The sequence below is a fragment of the Manacus vitellinus genome, unplaced genomic scaffold (assembly GCF_001715985.3).
Source record: "Manacus vitellinus isolate BGI_N305 unplaced genomic scaffold, ASM171598v3 scaffold_1_pilon, whole genome shotgun sequence".
NCBI classification, from domain to species: domain Eukaryota; kingdom Metazoa; phylum Chordata; class Aves; order Passeriformes; family Pipridae; genus Manacus; species Manacus vitellinus.
In genome coordinates, this window is record NW_021939396.1 from 12677105 (window position 1) to 12700053 (window position 22949).

General features: G+C 42.0%; 1 protein-coding gene across 1 annotated transcript; it reads right to left on the bottom strand.

Annotated features, from left to right (window-relative positions):
* Positions 1-718: 718 nt before the first annotated feature.
* On the bottom strand, positions 719-22910 carry COLEC10 (collectin subfamily member 10). Its single transcript, XM_008929231.2, has 6 exons — positions 22467-22910; positions 10542-10613; positions 9061-9132; positions 7026-7079; positions 6326-6421; positions 719-4851 (listed from the first exon to the last, which is right to left on the bottom strand). Exons 1-6 carry the CDS (start codon positions 22612-22614, stop codon positions 4460-4462), a joined length of 834 nt encoding a protein of 277 aa, XP_008927479.1. The 5' UTR covers positions 22615-22910; the 3' UTR covers positions 719-4459.
* Positions 22911-22949: the final 39 nt, after the last annotated feature.

A 22949-nucleotide genomic window follows, 5' to 3' on the forward strand; every position in this document is an offset into this window, starting at 1 on the left:
AACAGCAGGTATAAATTGAAACAAGAAATGTTCAGCCTGGCAATGATGAAAAGAAAAACATGTGAAAAATAATATTGGGATTGGGTAAAATGGTTTAGTGTCAAGCACTAACAGACCATAAATAGTGAATAGTCAGACACCATTTCCTGTGTTCCTGGCTCCATCCACCTAGTACAGAAACCTAAGATACTTTACCTACCACGGTGAATTTCCATTGGCTAGCAATGAAACCTTTGATATATCCCATATTCTTAATTATAACAAGAATATTTTTTTCTGCAAAACACAGCTGTAGTATTTCAGTTAGTGAAGGCTCAAGCCAGTGTCTGCATGGCATGGTGCAGGGCTGCATGCACCTGCCTGCCAATTTTCCTCTATGGGATAGCTTTATTTATTCTTGGCAGAATTTATTAACTGGGACCTAGTGCTGCAGGAATGGGTTGCACAAGCACCTGATCACACTTATGCCTGGCTGGGTTAACATCTGCTGTGCCCCTCTTCTGTAGTCAGCAAAGGAACTGCAACCTCAAGCCTGCTTGTTTTAACTGGCCTAGCCTTGCCCAGTGTTATATTACTACATAGTGTGTAAAAGGATTGGTTTTGTTTATTTTTTTTCTGTTTAAGAAAGGATGAAGCTGGTGTGGTAGGAGAGGATGAGTGTAGTTCCAGCCTTTCCATTGTACAAACCTGACACAAGGTCCTCACTCACTTCCCTCAGCCATGCAGCCAGAGGTTGTGACAGTCACTCCTTCCTGTATGTGGAGCATGCTTCAGGATTACTCATAACTCATGGTCACCTGAAAAACCCCTAGAGTTTCAATTTAGACATGTATTCCCCAATTTTGAATGTGTAGGAGTGTACCTGGTCTAATATGAGGCAGAACTTGATCCTGCAGCAAAGTAATGCTCCTCACCTTCTATGAACTCTGAGTTTCCTCCTAAAGAACAGGAAAATATCCAGTTCCTGATGGTTGTAGCATTAAGGACGTCTCTAAATTTTGTCACTCAGTGGTCTCAGTATGGCTAGAGGGTTTCAAAATATGGCCCCAGTTTGGCAAGCATGTTTTGGTGGCTTTTTGGGTCAGAAGATGAGATGAAGAGAAATGATTGGGCCTACTCACAGGGATGTTACTGTGACACTTCTGCATGACTGGTAGGAACTGATCTGCTGTGAGTGAGGCCAGCAGCCCTGGCCTTGAACTTCTAAAAGGTATTACTTTTAGTCAAGAAACTTGGCCTCGAATTAGTCATTAACTCTATCATTACCCATGAATGATTCTAAACCAAAAATGTTTAGCTTAATGAGTTTATTAGTATAGATCCTAAAAAGTGTAATGCTGCTTAATTTTGGGGAATATCAATTCCCAGAGAAAGAACAATTCATGTTGAGTTGTGTTGCGGTAAGTGAACCTGTTTGCCCAAATACTCTCATGGCACAGTAGGGGAGCAGTGAAAACAAATGTGGTCCCACCCCTTCATTCATGGATCTGAATAGTTTTCTGGATGGCGTGTAGCAACACAGATATTTTACTGCTGGTAACAGGTTCACTGGAGGAACAAGTGTCAGAGAAAGTGGACTACAGGAGTGGTTCTGAGTCACAGAACCACTTCTGGGATCTTCCTGCATTGGTCATTGCTCAGAGCTGAACCTGGAGTCAAACTAACGGCCAGCTAAATGGTTTGGAGGATTTTTCTGTTGAGGGTGAGGTTGAGGAAATTTGGCTACTGTCTGTTTGCCTTTGCAGTGCTGTGTAAAGTAGTAGGAGACTTGGAGCTGATCCTCTGCATTACCAGCTGATGACATGTCCACCTCTTCATACACTCAGAGGAGGACTGTGTGCAGCTGATGCTCAGAGTGACCTGCAGGGTACGTCACTGTATGGTGCTTAATGTCTAGCATTCTCCTTAGCTTCCAGCTATCATTCCTTAATTTTTAGTGTCAAGTGGGAAAGGAAAATTTCATGGCAATGGCCCTGAGATGTCTCTTGACATCTCCTGCTGTGAGGAAACGTGAACCATGATTAAGAACAGGCTCACTTCTGAAGGCAAAGTGGTTGCTGTATCTGAAGAAAAAAGGTCTGTTAATATTCTCAAAGACATGAAGCTGTGATCCATTGTGGGCATTCTGATGCACGGATGTGAGCAGCCAGGCACGGACGGCAGAGCCTTCATGTTCACTGCTTATCATTTTTGGGGAGTCCCTCTGAAGTGCATGACTAAGTTGCTCAACAACACCTGAATTCTTGGGGGATAAAGCCTGTTGCATAGCTGTGTTGCAAAGGCATGGGTGATTTTAGCATTAGACATCACATGTCACTGCCTTCTGAGTTAGGGAGTTAATATGTTTCTAGAATCTCTTGTTAAACCAGCAATGCACAAGGTATAGCTTATACTACATGGGGCTGTTTACAGCCTACAGGAATGGTTTTGCTTCCTTTGCGCAGTTCTCTTTGTATTAGATTTATTTTTCTTTGTCTTTCATAGATTTTGGGAGACTTCAGAGACTAGAACTTCTCCACCTATTCTCAGGTTTCCTACAAGCTGTGCAGGCTTGTATGCAGAAGTACCATTAATTCCTCACAACTCAGACCAGCCTGATAAAAGATAGAGTTGGAAGCAGAAATAAGCAAGACCCCTCCTTTGTAAAATCATAGAATGGCTTGGGTTGGAAGTGACCTTAAAGATTTTGTTCCAACCACCATGCCATAGGCAGGGACACCTTGCACTAGACCAAATTGCTCAGAGCTCCATACAACCTGGCCTTGAATACTTCCAGGGGTGAGGCATCCACAACTTCTCTGGCAATCTGATCTGGTGCCTCACCACCCTTACAGTGGTTCTTCCTGATATCACACAGAATTTCTTCCTGATATCTAATATAAACCTACTCTCCTTCAGTTTAAACTCATTCCCCCTTATCCTGTCACTTCATGCCCTTGCAAAAAGTCTTTCTCCAACTGTCTTGTAGGCTCCCATTTCAGGTACTAGAAGGCCACAATTAGGTCACCCATAACCTTCTCTTTTTCAGGCTGAACAAACCCAATTTTCTCAACCTTTCCTCACAGGAGAGGTGCTCCATCCCTCTGATATCTTGGTGGCCCTCCTCTGGACTCACTCCAACAGGTCTATGTCCCTCTTATGCTGGGGACTCTAGAGCTGGATGCAGCACTGCAGATGCGGCCTCACAAGAGTGGAGTAGTGGGGCAGAATCCTCTCCCTTGCCCTGCTGCCCACGCTGCTTTGGGTGCAGCCCAGGACATAATTGGCTTTCTGGGCTGTGAGTGCACCTTGCTTGCTCATGTCCAGCCTCTCATCCATCAGCACCCCCAAGTCCTTCTCAGCAGAGCTGCTCTCAGTCTGTTCATCCCCAGCCTGTTTTTAATACCAGAGGTTGCCCTGACCCAGGTGCAGCATCTTGTAGCTGCTCTTGTTAAACCTCATAAGATTCCAATGGGCCCACTTCTTGAGCTTGTCCAGGTCCCTCTGGATGGCACCCTATCCGTCAGGTCTGTCGACTGTACCGCTCAGCTCAGTGTTATCTGCAAATTTGCTGAGGGTGCACTCAATCCTTTTGTCCATGTGATTAATGAAGCTATGAAATAACACTGGTTCCAAAACGGATTCCTGAGGGACACACAGAACATTTGTCATTGATGACCATCAGGACTCAAGCCATCATCCACTGACATCTGGATGTCACAGTCCAACCAATTCTTTATTCATTTAATAGTCCACCCAGAGAATCCATCTCGCTCCAATTTAAAGAGAAAGATGTTGTGGGCATCCATGTCAAAGGCTTCGCAGAAGTCCAGATAAATGCATATCAGGCAATATAATTGCACAGCCAAATTAAGGGAATATTCCAACTTCTAAGTTTGAAGTTGGCCATGCTTTTCATGGATGATTCAACCAGATTACCTCCAGAGATCCCTTCCAACTCAGATTACTCTATGATTCTAACAAAAGAAGGATTTTTTCAAGAGAAGCTGTAAATCTCTTCTCCCAGCTCTGAAGTCACCAGGGAGGTTGCTGGGACTTCCTGCACAGGTCAGAGATTAGTGAAAATCATACTCTTTCACTTTTTTTCCACTTTGTGGACTTTGCAAATCACATCAGTGATTAATATACCAATGAGCTTACTATTTCTGGCATTGGTGAAATTATATTCACCTCTACATGCTCTAAATTTACCCCTAAATTACACAAAGAAATGCCCACTCTAAAATGCATATATAAATGAAACAAAAATTCACAACTGGCTGGATGCCCTCTGCAAATCTTTGCTGACTTTATCGTCACTGATGACTAAACCTTAGCTACTCTTGTTTAACCCGGTGACGTGAAGGCTGGATTCGGTCCTATCCCTAGTTTGCTATCCCTGGTTTGCTCTCTCTACAGCAGATGAATGAGGATGGGTTATTGTATACACAGCAGGTGCCAGGCACATTCTCTGGCACCTTTATTTCCTCTTTTTGAGGAATTCACATACAAAGTAGATGGTGACTTGGCACTCAGAGTCGTTCCACTCTCCTGTGCTGAGCATTTCCACACAGTCCTCATGGCCAGCTGGGTCATGAGGCTCCCCTTGCTTCCAGTTACTGTAGTTCTGCAGTGGGCTGTTGTCTGCATACACAAACTGTCCTTCTTTTTCCATGTCATTCAGCCCAATGAAGGCTCGGAAGAGACCACTGCTGGAGATGTAGTCGGCAATCAGGGCATTGGTTGCCTCATCTTTAGGCATGGCCAGTGTTCCTCCTCTGTCCCTGCAGTGGATCAAGGCTTCTCTGTAATTCTTCTCTTCTTTCACGATGTAATAGAATTTCTCATCTGTCTCCCTGATACCTGCTATTACTTTAAAGGAGAAGAAAAATTGCTTAATGGCATGTCAACAGGTGCTGAAGGTGCTTCTATTCCAACATGACAGCGAGATGATTTTTAGATTAGAATTGATAAAAGGGAAAGAGGAAAAGTATTCCCAGCACTGAATTTGTGATGAACAATGAAGACATGATCAGAGAGTGATGCAACTAATGGGACTGACAAGCACCTTGCACACATTAGGACAAGAACTATTCAGTCCTAGTTGGTGTGTCTCCTGTGACACATAAGTTTTACTTCATAGATATCTAATACTAGCCAAATTAAGGCATGCTAAATGGTCAAATAGCAATGTCTAACTCTGAATCACCTCCATTGTACGTGTTTGAATATAAATTGTGAAAGAGTGCCCAGGGATAGAAACATAGGAATATAGATAGCTTTTCAGGCCCTTTCCATAAAGAGGAAAATGAATGTGACTGCTAAAATAAGACATTTTAAATACAGCCTGATACTCAGAGCTGCTGTAGCACTATGTGGCATTGACTAGGAAGAAAATTGTGGCTGCTCAGCAGCTTTAAAAGGCAGACCTCTCAACCAGTGTATAACCTCGTGAATTAAGCAGTGACAAGGAGCGTGCCTGGGCAGCTGGAAGTTGGTAGTCTCTGCTGATGGATTGCTGGCATGGTCCTGAGCAGTGTTTGGCCTGGGACATTTAACACTCTCCCAAACAATTCAGGAGTTATCCCACGCACAGTTTAGGAGTTAGTAGAGAGATACTCCTTGATAATATGTCATTCAGTTTTGTGGGATTTATAATACAGATGAGTTCTGTGCTGGATGCCTGCAGTGACAGAGAACAGTCTCAAATGCTTTTAATTTACTGATGCAGCCCTAGTCCTGGAAGCAGTGGTGGAGCTGTCTCAAAATCTCTGATATGCCAGGAAACTCTCTGCTTTCCTTTCAGTGGGGCAGTTTGCATTGTCCACCTGACAGCACTGCCTGCAAATGTGGCTTCTTATAACCCATATCTTTGAGCGTTGGCTCCCTGTTACAGAAAAATGATGCTTCCACTGAAGGGAGCACTAGGAATACAATGTTTGCAGCCTTCTTGGGCAGAAGAAAGATCAAGAGGTTCCTATTGCTTTTCCTGCCTCTTTGGAGTACATTGACACAAACTTTTTCCTTACATTGCCTGACTGGACACTGAGCCTAAGCAGACTGACAGTGCAGAGGTGATTAGCAAGCTGTGCCTTGTGCTTTTCATTATTCATTCTGTTGTGCTGTAGATAATTCTTTATTGTTTTTGCCTTTAGTCATCTGGTCCTTACATTCTTATAGGTATAAGACTGTCTCTCTTTTGTAGGTTTTTAGAGTGCCTGGCACAGCAGGACCCTGTCTCTGGGTCATCTGTGGCTTCTGCCGTAGAGAAGCAATGGTAGAAGAATAGCAATGATAACTGCTATTGAAGCCAATTAAAACCCATCAAATACATAAAGATCCTTACCATTCTTTACAAACTTGATGGATGTATTAAGACGAGCAACATTTATATTCAGTTGTCCAACAAATCTGCGGTATCTTCCACAGTCACAGACCGTGCCTAATGCAATACAAAGGGTAGAGGATTTATCTGTTTAGAAGCATTTGTGTGTGTGCATGGAGAGTCACCCATAGCCCACTTCCAAAGCTTCTGAAGACCCAGGCTTTACGTGTGGACAGCCAGTCTCACCTTGACCCACTGGCTGTACTTCTGCTGATCAAAGCGCTAAATATTTTGGCTCTGTATAATCCCTTGCTAACTGGCTTAAGAATCCCTGCTTTTAAAAATGTGGATAGAAGAGTTTGCCATCTTCTTTTGACCCATATCAGTGTGGGTATGTTAGTGAACTATGTTAGTAACTTTCTTCTAGAATCCAGTATAAATGTAAACTGCTGTCCTGTCTATGTGTTAGTTTTTGTGATAACAAACATTGCCCATTAATTTGGGTGACTCTTCTTATTTTGTGTATGTTGGTGTATTTGTAGGCATCAGTCATGTCCTATCCTAGTCTTCATTTTGCTCAACAAAACATTTTCAGTCTCCTCCTGTTTATTCTCATGTTTTCCCGTGGACCTCAAAATTTCCCGAAACTCCAGGCAAACCAGTCCTGAAATCAAAAATCCAGCAGACTTGACCATTCTGCAGAGAAGGATGCATAGCATACCTGCTTTTCCTTTTTTTCCAGGAACCCCTGATAAGCCCTTGGCTCCTTTGTCACCTGAATAAAGAGGAGAATATATTCTCAGATCTCAGACAGTGCACATGTCAGGGGAGTGTATTCGAAAACCTGTTTAATAGTATATTAACAGCGTGCTTCTGATAGGAAGCTCTGATGTACTGTGCTGGAAGACATGCCAAGTTAAACAAACCATGATTAATTCTGGTGTATGGAAATGAGAACCCTTTAATAGCTAACTTGCTGATAACACAGGCATCTTGTGTTCTGCTGGTTCCTGGTACTACTTACTGTAAATATAAACTGCAAAACGATCCTGAGAGGCTGAAAGCACTCCAGAAATCTTGGAGAGGTGAGATCTGGGTTCTCTCACGGGCTACAGGACAGAGCCCTTCCCTGGGTTTAGTAGCTCCATGATGGGCTGAGGCACCATGTGCACTAAGCCACTGGATTCATGTGTGCCACAGATTGTGTGTGTGGGCAGCAGTTGGCACCTGCACCTGCACAGAGGGAGGTCAGTAAGGAGCAGCATTTAATTTCAGTTGCAGTTTATGGAAATGTGAATTATTTTCATCCAACTGCTTTCCTCTTTTGTAATCATAAAAATGATTTACAATGCTCTGCTAGTATATAAGTGGAGGTGACTAGCTTTTTAAAAGATCTCAGCTGTAATTTGGATCAGGAGCAGCTGGACTTTATCTGGAATTCATGTCAGCTCTTCTTTTGTGAATTAAACCTTTAGAAGTGAAAAAATACTGCTTGCTCTGCTTTATTGATAGCCATGTTTTGATGAACTTTTTACTTTATATGGTTGTGTTTTTTAAGAGAATTTACATGTTGGCTGTCATTTTAATTAGCATTGCTTGACATGCATACTTGCAAGCTGGAATTTCAGAGTTACTTCATTAAAAACTAAAATGTTTAATTGTAGATTTAAACAGTGACTTAATGACCTTTGCTTCTGCAAATAAAGAAAATGAGAAAAACTGTAAGAGGAAAATTGTGCATTCAGATTGAGAGAGCTTGGTTTAAAGGCTCAGATCATTGGTTTATTTTCAGATAAAGAAAAGCAATTTGTGAGATACTTCATTTAAAATTAGTCCCTCAGACAAAATTCTTTTCTTCTCTGATACTGACGCTGGCTAGAGGCCACCAAAGGCCTACTGAAAACACTGGTTTGAGAAGCTCCCTGGAGAGATTGTTCCCATTCACCAGCATACCTGGCTTGATGCGTTGGTTAGAGACCACAGAGTTCCCCTGGGGATGGTGGAGTTCCTGATCAGCTTTCAAGGCAGGTCTCCTTGTGGCAGAATTGATATTCCTTCTTAAGTAACTCTTTAGAAATACCAGAAAGAAATGCCCGAGGTTCTTCTTAAGATAAATAGAGCATAATTTCATGAAATTATTGTCCAGGCAGACTTGGAGTCTACCTTGATTTGCAAGTAGTTGTTGTCCCTGCTTACATGAGTATCTTCTTAAAACTCCTAAATCCCTTCCTTACCAAGCTGTCCTGTGCACGTGACCCAGAACAGTGCAGGTGACCAGGTGTGGCATCCTGAACAGCAGCAGAACATTAACTTAGGCCTTTGTGTCCAAATGAGAGACATAAATTTGTCTTTCTTTTTTAGAACATGCAGAGGATTTGCCTCACAAGGGCTAGATTTTTCCTTTCCTCTTTTACCGTAGAATTGTGGAATAATTTGGGTTGGAGAGGACCTTTAGAGATCATCTAGTCCAACCCTCCTGCAATGAGCCAAGACACCTTCAACTAGATCCATCGAAAAGAGTTGGTTTTTTAACTCATAAACCAAATTGTTTTATCCAAATAAGACAGATATAGCGCACATGGGGAATAAAACAAGAATATCTCCATTAGCTCTCATCACCGATTTTTATGCATAACTTTATTTGGAGAGCATTGGTCACAGCCATTATCTGATATTACTCCATCTCTGGAACTCTCACAAAACACATTTTTACCTTAAGGGAAAAAAAACAAGAAAACTCCCAGACCAGAGCTTACCCTTGCCACCAATTGGGCCAATTTTCCCAAGCATTCCCTGGTCACCAGCATCCCCCACTGGTCCTTCGTTTCCTAAGAGAAGAAATGAAAAGGAAATGAGTATGGATGGTTTCTGTAATTTCTTTTCCAAGGCACTGTTTAGGTATCTACTGCTGCTATTTTTCCTGAGTGTGGCTAGTCTGCATGTGTGGCAAAGTCAGAATGAGCGCAGCCCTGAGGATGTTTGGAGGAGTACAGCACAGATGTCTGCTGCTGTAGGATATGACAGTGGGACGTTGCAAGGCACCTTAATAGAACTGCCTGTTCAATGCCCAGAAATATCATATTTTCTTACAGAAAATGCAAACTAAAACTGCTAGTGAATATTCAAATATTGATCTTACTTCACAGTCAAACCAGGCTGAGAGCAGCTTTATTTGTTTTCATTTTTCTCCACCTCAGACAAAAGTCTTCCCTTCTTTCTTGAGGTAAAGTCCTTGCAGCTTTGCTGGGAATCCTTCTCGAAGCAGAATTGCAAGAGCTAGTTTTGCTGTATGTGCTTTCCCTGTCTTCAGAGCACCAAAATAACGGATGTAGTTTTTAATTGATTAGTAGTTCAAGTTCTAAAATAGCTGTCTAATGATGACAGGCCAATCTAGGGAATCTCAGCTTGCACACTGAATTTAACATCAGTAAGATGCTTTGTAAATGGTTGGTTAGCTGACTCCCTTGTATCTTACCTGATGTTCATTTTAAGGTAAGAATCAAAATCATAAGAATGCATTTAAAATGGAAAAAGTTTTTTATTATAGCAATAATAACAGGGTGATTTTAAAGGTTCTATAAAAGTAAAAACTTTCCCAATTAGTCTTACACCACTATCAAGGAAGAAAGACCATGGATACACATTATCATCAAACTCTAAAGATAAATTAAGGTTTTGAATTGCAGAATGCAAACAAGGCTGACACCATCACATTTGGTGCCTCCAAATGCCCTCCACAGGTCACACTGTGGATATGGAATATGTTTAATTGAGCCAAGTTCTGAAACATCTGTGACTCTTTGTTCTCAGCTCAGATGCTGCTTGATTAGAGGAACTTCTGTTTTCAATGGCTTTGTTTGCTCTTCTGCAGAATACAGACAACTGAGACCCAATGTTATTGAGCATCCTGATGTATTACTAGGAAATAACTTTCAAAATTCAGTTTCAACTAAAGAATCATTTGAGTAAGGATCAGTAATCTTTCTGATTATACATATGATGTGGGTCTTCTGAATCACACTCATAACAGCCATATATGGTTGTCTTAAGTATCGGTAGGAATTGCTCCAAGCTCTCTTAGTATTGTTAGGTTCTCTGATTAATGTTTGACAGGATTGTGAAATCCACTGGTTCAACAGGAATGAAAAGCATTAAACATCAGCAATCATATGCACCATTACAGTTGTACATAATGATATTCATATATCAGTAATAACCAACAAAATGTTATAAATACCTTTTGGTCCTTTTGGTCCAACCTTTCCTTGTTTGCCTGCTTCTCCTCTGTCTCCTTTTTCACCTTCATCCCCTTCCAAAAAAACAGAAAATAAAACAACATGGTACATTTCTCTCAGTGCAGTAAGTACAACTATACATGCTCAGAAAGTAAAGTTCACAGGGTTTTTTTCCTATTAATTTCTTTCTATTTCACACTGAAGGCACAGTAGCCATGGGATAAATTTCCAGAGAAGAGATGATGAATCTGACCATCATTAGGAAAAGCTATTAACTTTCCCTTTCTGAGAGGCTGTTACAATATGGGAATTCAACAACACCAATTTCTACTCCCACACGTTAAGCCTTATTAGCTGTAAAACAGATAAATAAGCCAATCTTTCTCTGTTGGGAAACTTGTGAACACACAGACATACTACCAGGGGAGGCAGTAGGTGTTTATTAATTGTTCCTAGTGATTCTCTTCCTAGTGACTCTGTGTTCAAGATATGCAGATGCTTTCAAAATGGGAGGAATGTAAATATGTTGAAATATTTCTTAACATAGACCTTGGCACTTAATATGGCAGAATTCTTGCCTTCAGTTTTTGACAGATAACATTTGTATGTTGATATAACAAATTTGTTTTGCAGTTACTCCAATGCTTTATTTTGAAAAATCACACACAGGGTATCTGTAAGAGGCAAAATCATTGCATTTATTACAGTAGTGCAGAGATTTCTCCAAATGAGATCAAGACCCTCTTACACAGGTTCCTGTGTAGTACCATACAAACATTTTTACTGTTGTAACAGACAGTCTCTCACTGTGCAGCTTACAGTCCAAAGGTGCAAGGCAGCAATTAGTTGGAAAGAAATGTTATCTCCTTCCATAGGTAGCATGCAATGTTTCTTTGCACTATGCAGGAAATTTGAGGCACAACTAAAGTTGATTTTCTTATTTTTTACTTCTTAGTTTTGAGCCAAATCCCAAGAAAACTCCCGAGAAAACTCTCGGTTTTCCCCCCTGCCCTCTCCCAGGAGGTGCAGGCAGGGGACACAACTCACCTGCACCAAACAGCAGCACTGAATACAGGCAGTCTTCCAAGCCTCTCCCCCTGTTCCCTACCCTTGTTGGCAGTAAGCCTTGCCATGCAGTGGGAAGCAGTGCCACAGTCTCTTGGCTCAGCCAGGATCTCACCTGTTACTGGCAGCCAGTTGTGTCTGTGCCTGCAGCCCGTAAGGGAAGAAGAGGCTGCAGTTCAGTGTATGGAGAACCAGGGGAGGGAAGTCTGCCTGGATGTCAGCAAAATGAGAAATGAGGACAGAACAGCAGTATGTGACAAGACCAATAACCTGTCTCACTGAGGATGGTGCCTCCAAGCCCTGACAGGAGGTGTTTAGGGAACTGTGTCTACTGAGGGTGACTATGACCCAGGCAGCCATTTCCAGACTCTCACAAGCAGTGGTTTAAAGGCTCACCTGAGCCAAACACTGCATCCAGACCTCTTATGAACTAGTGATTCTTCCCTCCACCAAATAGCCTTTTAAATCCATGTATACTTTTGTCCCTTATAATAAATATCCTGTGGCAAAGAGCTCAGTGGTTTTTTTATGTGGTGAGGAGAAACTACCTTCCCGTGGTTGCTTTAAGACTGATCATTACATTGGTCTCATTTTTTTTCCTGAGAAATACTGCCCACTCATTCCTTATTTATCTTCCTCTACTTCTGTAGTCATAGGTAGTGTGCCATGAGGCTGTTCTGTGGAGTGGTGCCAGATGAGAAGTGCTGCATATTAGTTGCAGCATATAAAATGTAATTTTAGATGTCTGGCACCTTTCCATGCCAGTTGCATGGACCGAGCTGAGTCTGTCCCTTTATGCCAAAAAACCCTTCAATGTTGGGACTTTTTTGTGGAGAGCAGATTCAGTCTGTTGATCAGGATGCCATTTGGGGTAAAAGGTCAGTGGTCCAAGCTGAGAAAGATAAAGGGCTGAACTTCAGTCTGTGTTGGAGGGAGGAAGCAGTTTCTAGAGGGCTAGACAAGGAGGAAACATGATGTATGTGTGGGCTGGCTTACTCAGGCACTTTGTTTTTAACACCAGCTGCCACAGGACAAAATAGGAAGAGAAAAGGCTATAAGCAGGCAGCAATAGAAATTTTAAACATCTCTATTTTCACTGGGTCTTAAAAATACTGAAAAACTTAGTATATATTTCCAAAAGCCAAGCTCTTTAAATATCCAGCTGAAGCTGTGGGTCTGAGCCTGAAGCTGATGGAAGGATCAGCCTGCTTTTACTGGCTTCCAATCCTGCTGAGAAGGACTTGGGGGTGCTGGTCAATGAGAGGCTGGATATGAGCTGGCAATGTGCACTTGCAGCCCAGAAAGCCAACTGTGTCCTGGGGTGCATCCAAGGCAGCATGACCAGCAGGGTGAGGGATGTGATTGTGCCCCTCTACTTTGCTCTGGTGAGACCCCACCTTGGGTACTGCCTCCAGCTCTGGGGTCCCCAGCACAAGAAGGACATGGACCTGTGGATCAAGTCAGAGGAGGGCCACCAAGATAATCAGAGGGATGGAGCACCTCTCCTACGAGGAAATGTTGAGAGAATTTTGTTTGTTCAGCCAGAGAAAGAGAAGGCTCTGAGTGACCTAATTGCTGCCTGCCAGTACCTGAAGGAAGAAAGATGGAGGAGACTATTTACAAGAGCATGTAGTGACAGGACAAGGGGAAATGAATTTAAACTGAAGGAGAGTAGGTTTAGAGTAGGTATGAGGAAGAAATTCTGTACTGTGAGTGTGGTGAGGCACTGGATCAGGTTTCCCAGAGAAGCTGTAGATGCTCCATACCTGGCAGTGTTTAAGTCCGGGTTGGAGCTCCGAGCAACCTGGCCTAGTAAAAGGTGTCCTTGCCTACAGCAGTGATTGGAACTAGATCATCTTTAAGGTCCCTTTCAACCCAAGCCATTCTATGATTCTACTGGTCATCAAACAGCAGAGCTAGAGAATGTACAGTTTAATTTTGTTGTTGACTTCAGTGGACAAGATATTGTCCTTTCCAAATCCATCTATGAAACCCTTGAGAAAAGTGTAAAAGTCACTTCTCAGTAGCTCAGAAATTCAGAAAAGGTTCCCAGAGTCTGACAAAGAGCTTGTGAAATGAAATTCTGGGAGGAGGTTAAGAGCCAATATGGTCATGAAACCCATACAGGGGGGAAATTGTGTGATAATAGAAAGGAAGCAGGGCATGATTCAAAGGCTGGAAAAGCTGGATGAATCTTGACTATAAATACAATGTGGGGATATTTAACAAATGGACTATGTTCTCTGACAAGAGAGAATTGTGGGAGGCTTTTCAGGTCCAACCTTTCCCTGTGCAATTAATTGCTTTATGTAAGATAGGTTGTAATTCTGGGTCTGGTATAGAAGCTTTGTTTCTTTGGAGTTTCTTTAGAGCAAACCAATTCCTGCTGACCTTTCAAACCATTGCTTGTCACCCTGGCAGTCCTCATCATCTTTCAGGCTGGTTAGTTACATTCCCTGTGGCCTGCAGGCTGCTCTGTGGGGTTAAAATCTCCAGAAGGACTCTTGTTTGCTGCAGAAGAAAGACCTCTGTGCAAGATGCCTTTTCATTTTTTTTTCTTTTTAAAGAAACCTTGCTTAGACAGTTAATCCTAGAAATAGAGCCCAAAAAAGAAAGCCAATATAAAAGCAGAGAAGCTGTGATTCCTTTCCAAAGATGTTTTATTCCTATCTCAGTTTCAACATTTCAAGCCATTGAAAGCTAGAGTGACTTTTTCTGAGAGACACTGGAGTAAGCTTTTCACACATGGGACTGCTACAGATGAAGGTTGTCCTGTATGGACCATCAGACTGAGAGCCAACAGGTGAAAGGAATGATAGATTTTGGAAAGTTTGTTCTGAGATTTTGAGAGGTTATGGAAGGGCCTCAACTTTTATTGTTTATACCTTGTATAGTCTAAATTTTTGCTTAAACCATCCAAAAGCCTAAGGGAGAGGGAAGTAATATCTATCACCTTGGCATAAAGCAGCCTACCACATTCTGTATTAGTTTCCCTATCCAGAAAAATGGGAAGAAAAATAATTTGTCTGTAAAGGAGAGTAATCCTGCTTTTCTCCCCATGTATCTGAGAGTAGGTAGGCCATTACAAAACAAGGGTAGACACAAACCAGTATTAGTTAGTGGTACCATCTAATTGTTAATTTAAGACTGGATTAAGTCCAGTGCTTGCTAATATGGTTTTAAAATGTTTTGTGTCCTCCTTTAGCTGGTGTTGTGTGCAGTGATCTCAAATTTTGGCACGAAACTTGAACTCTTGTGTTGTGCTCCCCTCTTGTGGTCTCGCTATGATTTGCAACCAAGTAGGAGGGGGGCTGACTGTTCTGGGCAGAGGTTGAGTTGACTTCCTTTCTAATTTATAATAACTATTCCTCCCTTTCCTCTGGGGCTTCACGTGGACAAGCCATCCCATTGTATTAGCCCCCTTTTTTTTTTTGTTTTTTGATTATCCAGAAAAAAAAAATCTGTCCTGCTAGTACTCTGGGCTGGATTTTTGAATTCTGTACTACTGTGCTTTGTGCAATGTGATTTTTCTGACCCTTGACCTCATATGCTTGTAATCTATACCTAGAGTATCACCTCTCCTTTGTGCTGCTTTACACTCGTGGCAGTGTCTGGTTAAATTTTAATCTAATTAGCAGATTGTCACTTTAAAACTGTGGTTGCAGGGATGTCAGATAATGCACTGCATTGGCATTTGAAGCATGGGTGAAGAAGCACTTGAAATCAGTAACTGAAGTAAGACCATTTCTCAACCTTGTTAGTATTCCCTCAAGTTGATTTGTTTCTTCTGTGTTACAGATTTAAAATACCAGATTACTGAAATGAACACCTGAAGCAGTACATTACTCGACTCTTCCATCTTGGGACTGTGCAAGACAAAAGAAAAGCAGAAGCCATAAATAGAAAGTGATTTTTGCAGCCATTAGAAAATTTTAATTATAATTGAGAGGGAACAACAGACCTTCTTTCTCCTATAAACAAGTTCAGGAAAATGCTAAAGGTCTAATCACCAGCAGGATTTTTAGACAGTTGGAAGGGGCTCAGTCTTTTTAGGACTTTCACTAAAGAACACAGTGTTGAGAGGTTACATTTGGTGAGAATTTAAGTAGTAAGATTTTACTGACCTTCAAGTGACTTAGATTTCCCTGCTGAATCTTTTGTAGGCAATTTATTTCGTTTGTATTCATGAACTGAGGATGTTTTCTGGTTCATATATATTGTTCACATATATCTAATGACTCTCCAAATCTTGTGATCAAGGGCTGACCCTGTTTTTTGGAGAACCAGGCTGTGATTCCCAGAGGTTACAGAGCCCGCGTTTATCAACAGAGGCAGCCCTGCATCAGGGTGAGAGCACATCTGCAGGCTGCCTAAGGGCTAACACCAGGAGGAGACTCCTATCTGGGCTTATGCATGTGTATCTCTCTCAGCACATAGCCTGTTCTCTTGGAGCTCTACTCAGACTCCCTGGGTCCATGCAGGGACACTTAGGTGTGCTGGCAAGCCACGGCCTCAGGTCAGCTCCAGTTCCTGTCTTCTGAGCAAAACCACTACAGAAATGTTAATGCTCTCTCATCCTCCCTTTGGCAGCTATATCTTCCTCCACACTCCAGGGCATGCCCACCCTTCCAAATGAAACACCACTTATGCTGGGCTACAGCGCAGTTGTCCTCCTACATCAGATACTCTGAAATGAAAAAAAGCCCACTACCAGTCAAAAAGTCCTTGAGAAGCCCTGGGCCATGACTAATCTGCTATGAGGGGGGAAGGATGGTTAACTCGATTAGTATACCACATGGGTGCTTTGCACAGCTTGCCTTGCATACATTTAGCATTGCTGGGCATAGCCAATGTCCCATCACAAAGGTTTTGTATGGAATTTGTTATGTGGTTTTACCATCTGACTATGTGTGACACAGTTCTGCTGAGCAACGTTTCATGCTCTTAGTCCCACCAGAGGCACCAGAGGGACAGACCTCCCCCATCTCCAGAGAGAGAGTGTGAAGAGTGGAGGTGATTTCTGCCTGTCTTGGGTGTTAAACTAAAGGGATAAGGAGATGTGCATAATTCTGAAGCCTTGAGAACCCTGCAGGAACAACTGAGCGCCTTGCCCTCCTGGAAGAACCTTGCAGATAGCCACAGGATTAGCTCTGCAGCCTGGGGTGCCGACTGACCCTGAGCAGGGAGAACCTTTGCAGCACTTTCGCATGCGCAATAGCTCCTGAAAGAGTTTGTCACCAGAGGGAGTCACAGACCTTAAAAAATAAGCAAACACGTCCCAGTTTGTATTTCCAATGTATGAGCGCGTCACAGTTACGTCAGTGGAGAGACTCAAGATTTCCTCTAATTTCACTTTCAGCGTCTTTTAGATCCTTAGCAAATTTCCATAGCAGTGTGCATTCTTGCTTTCACACTATACATGTCTAGTGAGGACAGGATTTCTTGATGTCATCTGCCTATCTGACATGATGTCATCTTCCCTGTCCTTCCTCCTCACTTCAGCTCCCAGCACTGTCCTGCACACCTCCCTCCCCTCTGCCTGATGTTGAGCACTCTTTTGACCCTGTGTTGAAGGAATTCAACTCCCTTAACTGAGGAATACCGGTAAGGCAAATACACATTTTTAGTGAGTGAGCTGAATCAGCCCAGTGAAAAGTATGGTGAGTAAATAGCTGACCCAGCACAAGGTGAAGGTGGGGCCACGTGGTCAAAGTGTAAGAAGGAGATAATGTTTGGCTTCCCTTTTTGGTAGAAAGCCTGAAAGTTGAGTGCAGTGGGAAACTGCACCCATGGCCACTCTCCCAGGTGTCCTGCAGGAACATACAGGGCTCCCACATATTCCTCCATTCTTAGACGTGTTGTCTTTTTTCACCCAGATCCAAACTAGACAGCAGAATCTCCTCCCTTGTGAAATAGAATCTTCAAGAAAAACTGAATTCTCTGCTTGCTTTTCTACTTGTAAATATCCATTGACTTCAGTAGGAATACCCTCCACTCCTATTGCATTGCATGAGTCATACCTAAGCCTTCAGGAGGCTCAGTGAACCTCTGCTGACTTATATTATTTGAAACTGGGGGCTTTTGTGCATGAGTGGAACATACATTATTTCTTTAATAACACAGAAATAATTTAAATTATCCCTGATTCTCCTTTTACCTGATCTGCTTAATTTAATTTTCCCAGCCTTTTTTCCTGCCATTCTGGCATGGTCTCAGAGACTCATGAATTATTTTGGCTTCGGGGAGGAATCAGACTGCCATTGGTAAGAAATACAGACCCACTATCTTTTGAATTTATGTATTTAAGCCCCCACATACATCCTTTGTAGCTCAGGCTGATAAATGTCAGAAATTTAATGTACACTAAAATGAGGAATTTTAAAAGCCATGAAGAAAATAATTATGTGTTGAAATTAAAGGGCTCTTCAGATCAAACTTGAGGCACTAAGAGGGAAGTTTAGCTATAGTTTTGAACGGCTTATAGGATGTGGTAAAGCATTTTATATTTTCGGAAGGAAATGTGCATAAGAGTATATCTGGTTTCTGAGAGAGTTTGAGATTTTCCAGGAGTGAAATTGCATAAGCACAATTAAAGTTGAGAGATGGACAGCTATACTGGAGACCACAGTAAATGCTATTTTGAGGCAACAGCCAATGTCAAAGAGTTTATAAGCATCTCTTGTCAGAAATAATGATAAGGAAACATCTAAATTGCTATGGAAAACTCCCAGTACTCTTCAGATTTCATCTCATTTCAGTTTCTCAACCTGGATCTGATTCAAGACCTTCAAAGTTTCTGTGTCTGGATTTCAAAGGAAATGAGCTGGGACCTGGGACAGACAGTAAGATCTAGAGCCAGCCTTCTGAAGTGCTGAGCTCCCATGAATCCATGTGAAATGAGCTTCCACAGAGCCAGCCCCCACCCCAGTCATCTTCTCCCCCTGCTCATGTTTTTAATGGGAGTTTAGGAGTCAAAGCTTTGGGTTCTCTGCTTATTTTTACCCTCATGTTCTTGCTTATTGATTTACTCAGAACAGGTCAAATCTCATCTTGTCTGTTTCCTTTGCTGGTTAGACAGAACTGAGCTTGCAGTCTCTAGGCAAGAGCAAGCTGGAAGAAAGGACAGAGCCCAGGGGAGCAGAGCCTGGTTTTCCTGATGCTGCCAGGGCATGGACCAACAACTGGTGCCATTGCTCTAACTGTGTTAGTTGTTGCCTCCCCACAGTCCCAGATCCTTTCTCAGCAGCAGGAACAGCCAGCCTGCTTCCAAGCTTGGAAGGGTAGAAAGCAAGCAATAGGGCCGTGACTAGTTTTGCTAGGCCAAACATCTGGCTAACCTGGAAAATTCATGGTTTTGTTTGTGCTTGATCTTGTTCTCTTTGGACCCAAGAAGTGATTGAAGTACAGAACTTGGCCTTTATTGCCCCAGTTGCTCAGCTGTGGATCAGCATTACCTAGTGTAAATTTTCAGCCCAGTTCCTGTGCCACAACAACCCAGCTAGGAGCAAGGTGTTCCTAACACCTCAGATTCAGATCAAACACCAAAAATCACTAGTTAGAAACACTGAAAATCTGTACTTTTTGTTTGTTTGTTTTGTTCCTTGGGTATTTCAATAAGAACCCTAGAAAATGCCTCACACTGCCATGTAAGCCAGATTGTTGTGTATCTCAAAAGCATTTTCAGAAAGACAGCACTAGACAGCCATTGCAGTGGGGCTATTTTCATTGAAAATAATCCCCTCTTTTTGAGAAGAAATCTGAGAGTTGCCTAGAAAAGGAAACTGGGAGAAAATTGCCAGCCTTTGCCTGTCTCTTCTTCTTCTTTTTTTTTTTTTTAATTTCCTATTTTTAGGGAGTGCCAATTTAGCAAATTTCTTTGCATAATTCTTTGCAAACAGACTTCAGTTTTAATTTTCTTGCACCAATGATGGAAAGCAGCAGATGGATGGCGTGGACTGCAGGCGCCTGGTGATCATCGCATGAACCACCAGAGGTCAGGCTGAAACCCCTGATGGTTTGTCACACTGAGCAGTTTAACTCGGACCCACTTCTGTCATTGCTATACAAAGTGCAAAGGCTGACAGGACATTAGTACATTCCTTTTGTTGCTGGGAGACTGCAGTCTTCGAGAGTATTTTCTAGCTCAGTGTTATACACGATGGCCTCTCGTTTTGCCTCATGCTTTGTGGGAGCTGGTGCGAGTGTCATAAGTGGTTTGAAGGCTTTCCTGATAATTAACCTGGAATTACCCTTTTTTTTTTACATCCCGTCACTCATGTCATACTACTCTTGGGACATCTCAGTTATGAGCATACCAAATAGTATATTTTTGAAGGGGAAGAATATGCCTTGCACAAAGTAACTTGGATGAGTTACATGTGGCTTACATGTGGACAAAGTGGCCTAATTTCACAACACTAATGACCCTTCTTAAACAGGTAGTTTTCAGGGTGAGCATGTGGAGAGGTTGGGAGCTTGCTCCTGTAGCAACTGTGAATGCCTAGATGATGAAGTGAGAAATGCAGCCCCCAACAGTGCAAGCAATAAAGGATTATAAATTCTGAGCCTCTTCAAACAAACTCACTTCTCCCTCAGCTTTCTACTCTTCTCTGGGCTGTGTGATGGAAATGGCAGTATTGCTGTTGCATAGAACCAGGAGCCATCCCACTCATAGCACACAGGCTGGGTCTAGCCTACAGGACAATTTGTACCTTGCACTGGGATAGGTGAGGTGGAACAGTGTAGGAAGTTTTAACAACTACTGAATATCTTTTAATTCCTTTGAATTCTGGTTGCTTTGGACCATTAGACACTTCCATGTTTTCATGGAAGGAGGAAGTTGTCACAACGGGAATCTGGTCTGTGGTGGTAGAAGAAGCTGGCCAATATACTGAGTGACCTCAGCACCTCTGTCTTGTGGGAGCACCACTATGTTTTACCATAGCTGGGATGCTGAGCAGAGGGAGGTGAGGGGGTGAAACTTGTGCCAGGTGGGTCAAACCCCATTTTTGTGAGAACGGTGGACAAAGGGACACAACAAATGTAGCACAGGAAATAAAACCTACAGCAGCAAAACTCAGAGGCTTGTGCACTACTGAGGTTAGAGTTTAAGCAGCAAACTGCTGCCTGTGGCTGTGGTCATAAGCTTGGATCATGTGCTCTGAGTTCATAGACATAAGATGAATAGAGGAAAACTGGCAGCAGGACAGACTTTCTTCTGCCATATTAGGTCAGCATGTTTCATACTTGACTACAAGGGGTGCCTGAGGAGTAATAGGATAGTTAATACACTCAGCCTGCTTGGTCTTCAGTTGCCCAGATGACTGGTAGTTAAAACTACCACTGAGAGCTGCTTGTAACTGTCCTGGATGAGCTCAGCTCTGGTAGGAACTGAAATTACTCTACAGAATTATATCACATAGTCTGCAAAATAGTATTTAATGACCTGCAGTGGATGAGAGCCAGTAATTTGGAGGTGATTTATTTGATATTCCTTCTATCAGTCATGGATCTTGGGCATAGTAATCTAAAGTGGTAGTGCGGGCTATGCCAATACGTTAGTTGTCTCATCTTGTGTCTTGGTGTCAGCCAGGAGGCAGTAGGACTGCTAATGACTAAATTCTGACTTTCTCAGTACCACACTTACAAAGAACCATAATACCTAACCTTCAAATGCTCCCTATACAAGCTAGACCACAGAAACCAGCCGGAGTTCCAGCTACTCTGTGTTTTCATGAGACCACCTCATTAGCCTTGTGACTTGTTAAACACAGTCCTGTCAAACTTTGTTCTCCAGCCTGCCATTATTTAGATACTAAATAAACCAACTCCCACTAGCTCCCTTGGGGATCATTAAATCTCTCTGCATTTATGCTGTGGCAGCAAAAGTTTAAGCTTGGATTGTAATCATAAAGAAATTAACTTGCTGATTAAAAATGGTCCTTTAAGCAACATGCATTTGAATAATCCATCATAAAAACAAATGAGTCTATAGCAGTGCTCTTGATTTGATAATCTTTTTTCTGCTTTAAATTTACATCAGTTGTACTTTTTTTTTCTCTCAGTCTGTAGCCCATAGAAAAATACAATGAATTACTGAAAAGAAAGCAATAGTTTGAACTGCAGTAGCCATGGTGTGGAATATATATTTTAGATCTGTTAGTACAAGATAGATTTGTATGTCACGAACCTGAATTTTTTGCTAAGATACCCTCCAGGCAATTCCAACAACATTAATTGTGTTACAGAAAAACCTAGTTAAGGCAGAAAATTTGATTTCTCGTATTTCCAAAGTGTTTTGAAAATAAAAGACCTGTATATGCCCGGGCTGATCCAGTTCTTGAAATCTGTAGCTAAGGTCCTGTTTAATTCAACAAGAGCTACTGGATCAGGTCTGATGAGTGCAGCAGAGATGTGTTTACAAGTAAACATTTGGGAATAAAGACGGTTCGGTCATTTTAAATATTGCATACCTCTATCTGTAAGTGCAAAGCAGACAATTAGCAGTTCACAATAGGTTCTACTTTTAGACAAGTTCCTCAGTTTGCAGCTGTACTAGTTGCGTGATGAACTCAAAAAGTTAAGAGAAGATTTACATGGCTGGAGAAAGATGCAAAAGGACACCTCTAACTTATATGAAAATATGTGACACTGTTCCTGAAACTGAAGAAAAGCAAATTTAACTATCTTTGCTTCATCATTTCCCCCCATTACAGTTCCACTTTCCTAGATGTTTGTACAGTCCACAATAATTCACATCTTTCCTGCCCAGCCCATGCCACAAACCCTCCATGTCTCTAATTTTTAAAAAATCAGCCTTTGTCAGTACTGGTCTCCGCATTAGCAACCTGATAATTCCTCACCTTTTGGTCCAGGTAAAATTGTGTGTGTTGAGCAGACATCTGTTGTAGGTCGATTGTCAACATCAAAACCAAAAATCTGAACGTGGAATATAAAAAGCACTACAAGGGTCCCATATTTTCTTAGCTGTTGTTCTTTCTTGCTGCTCATCCTTGCAACTTCTCAGGAAATGCCTTTCGTTGTTACTGTCTTAAGAAATGCAGCTGACTCAAAAATAAATGCTTCACTAACTGGAGCAGTGGAAAGATTGGGAGCTATATGCAAGAACAGCTAAATAAAGTGAAGAAAGAAGTTTGACGATGCTGTAGTTATTTCTGTCCTGCACATTATCCAGGATATTTATTTAACACTGACAGCTGTTTATTCCAATTTATCTCTTATCTGTGAGACATTTAGCTACATTTGCTGTGGAAAATTTCTTCAACATTTGGGAATATCTCTTTTGTAATATTTTTTCCTTTCAGCACTGATTTTTTTTATGCTCA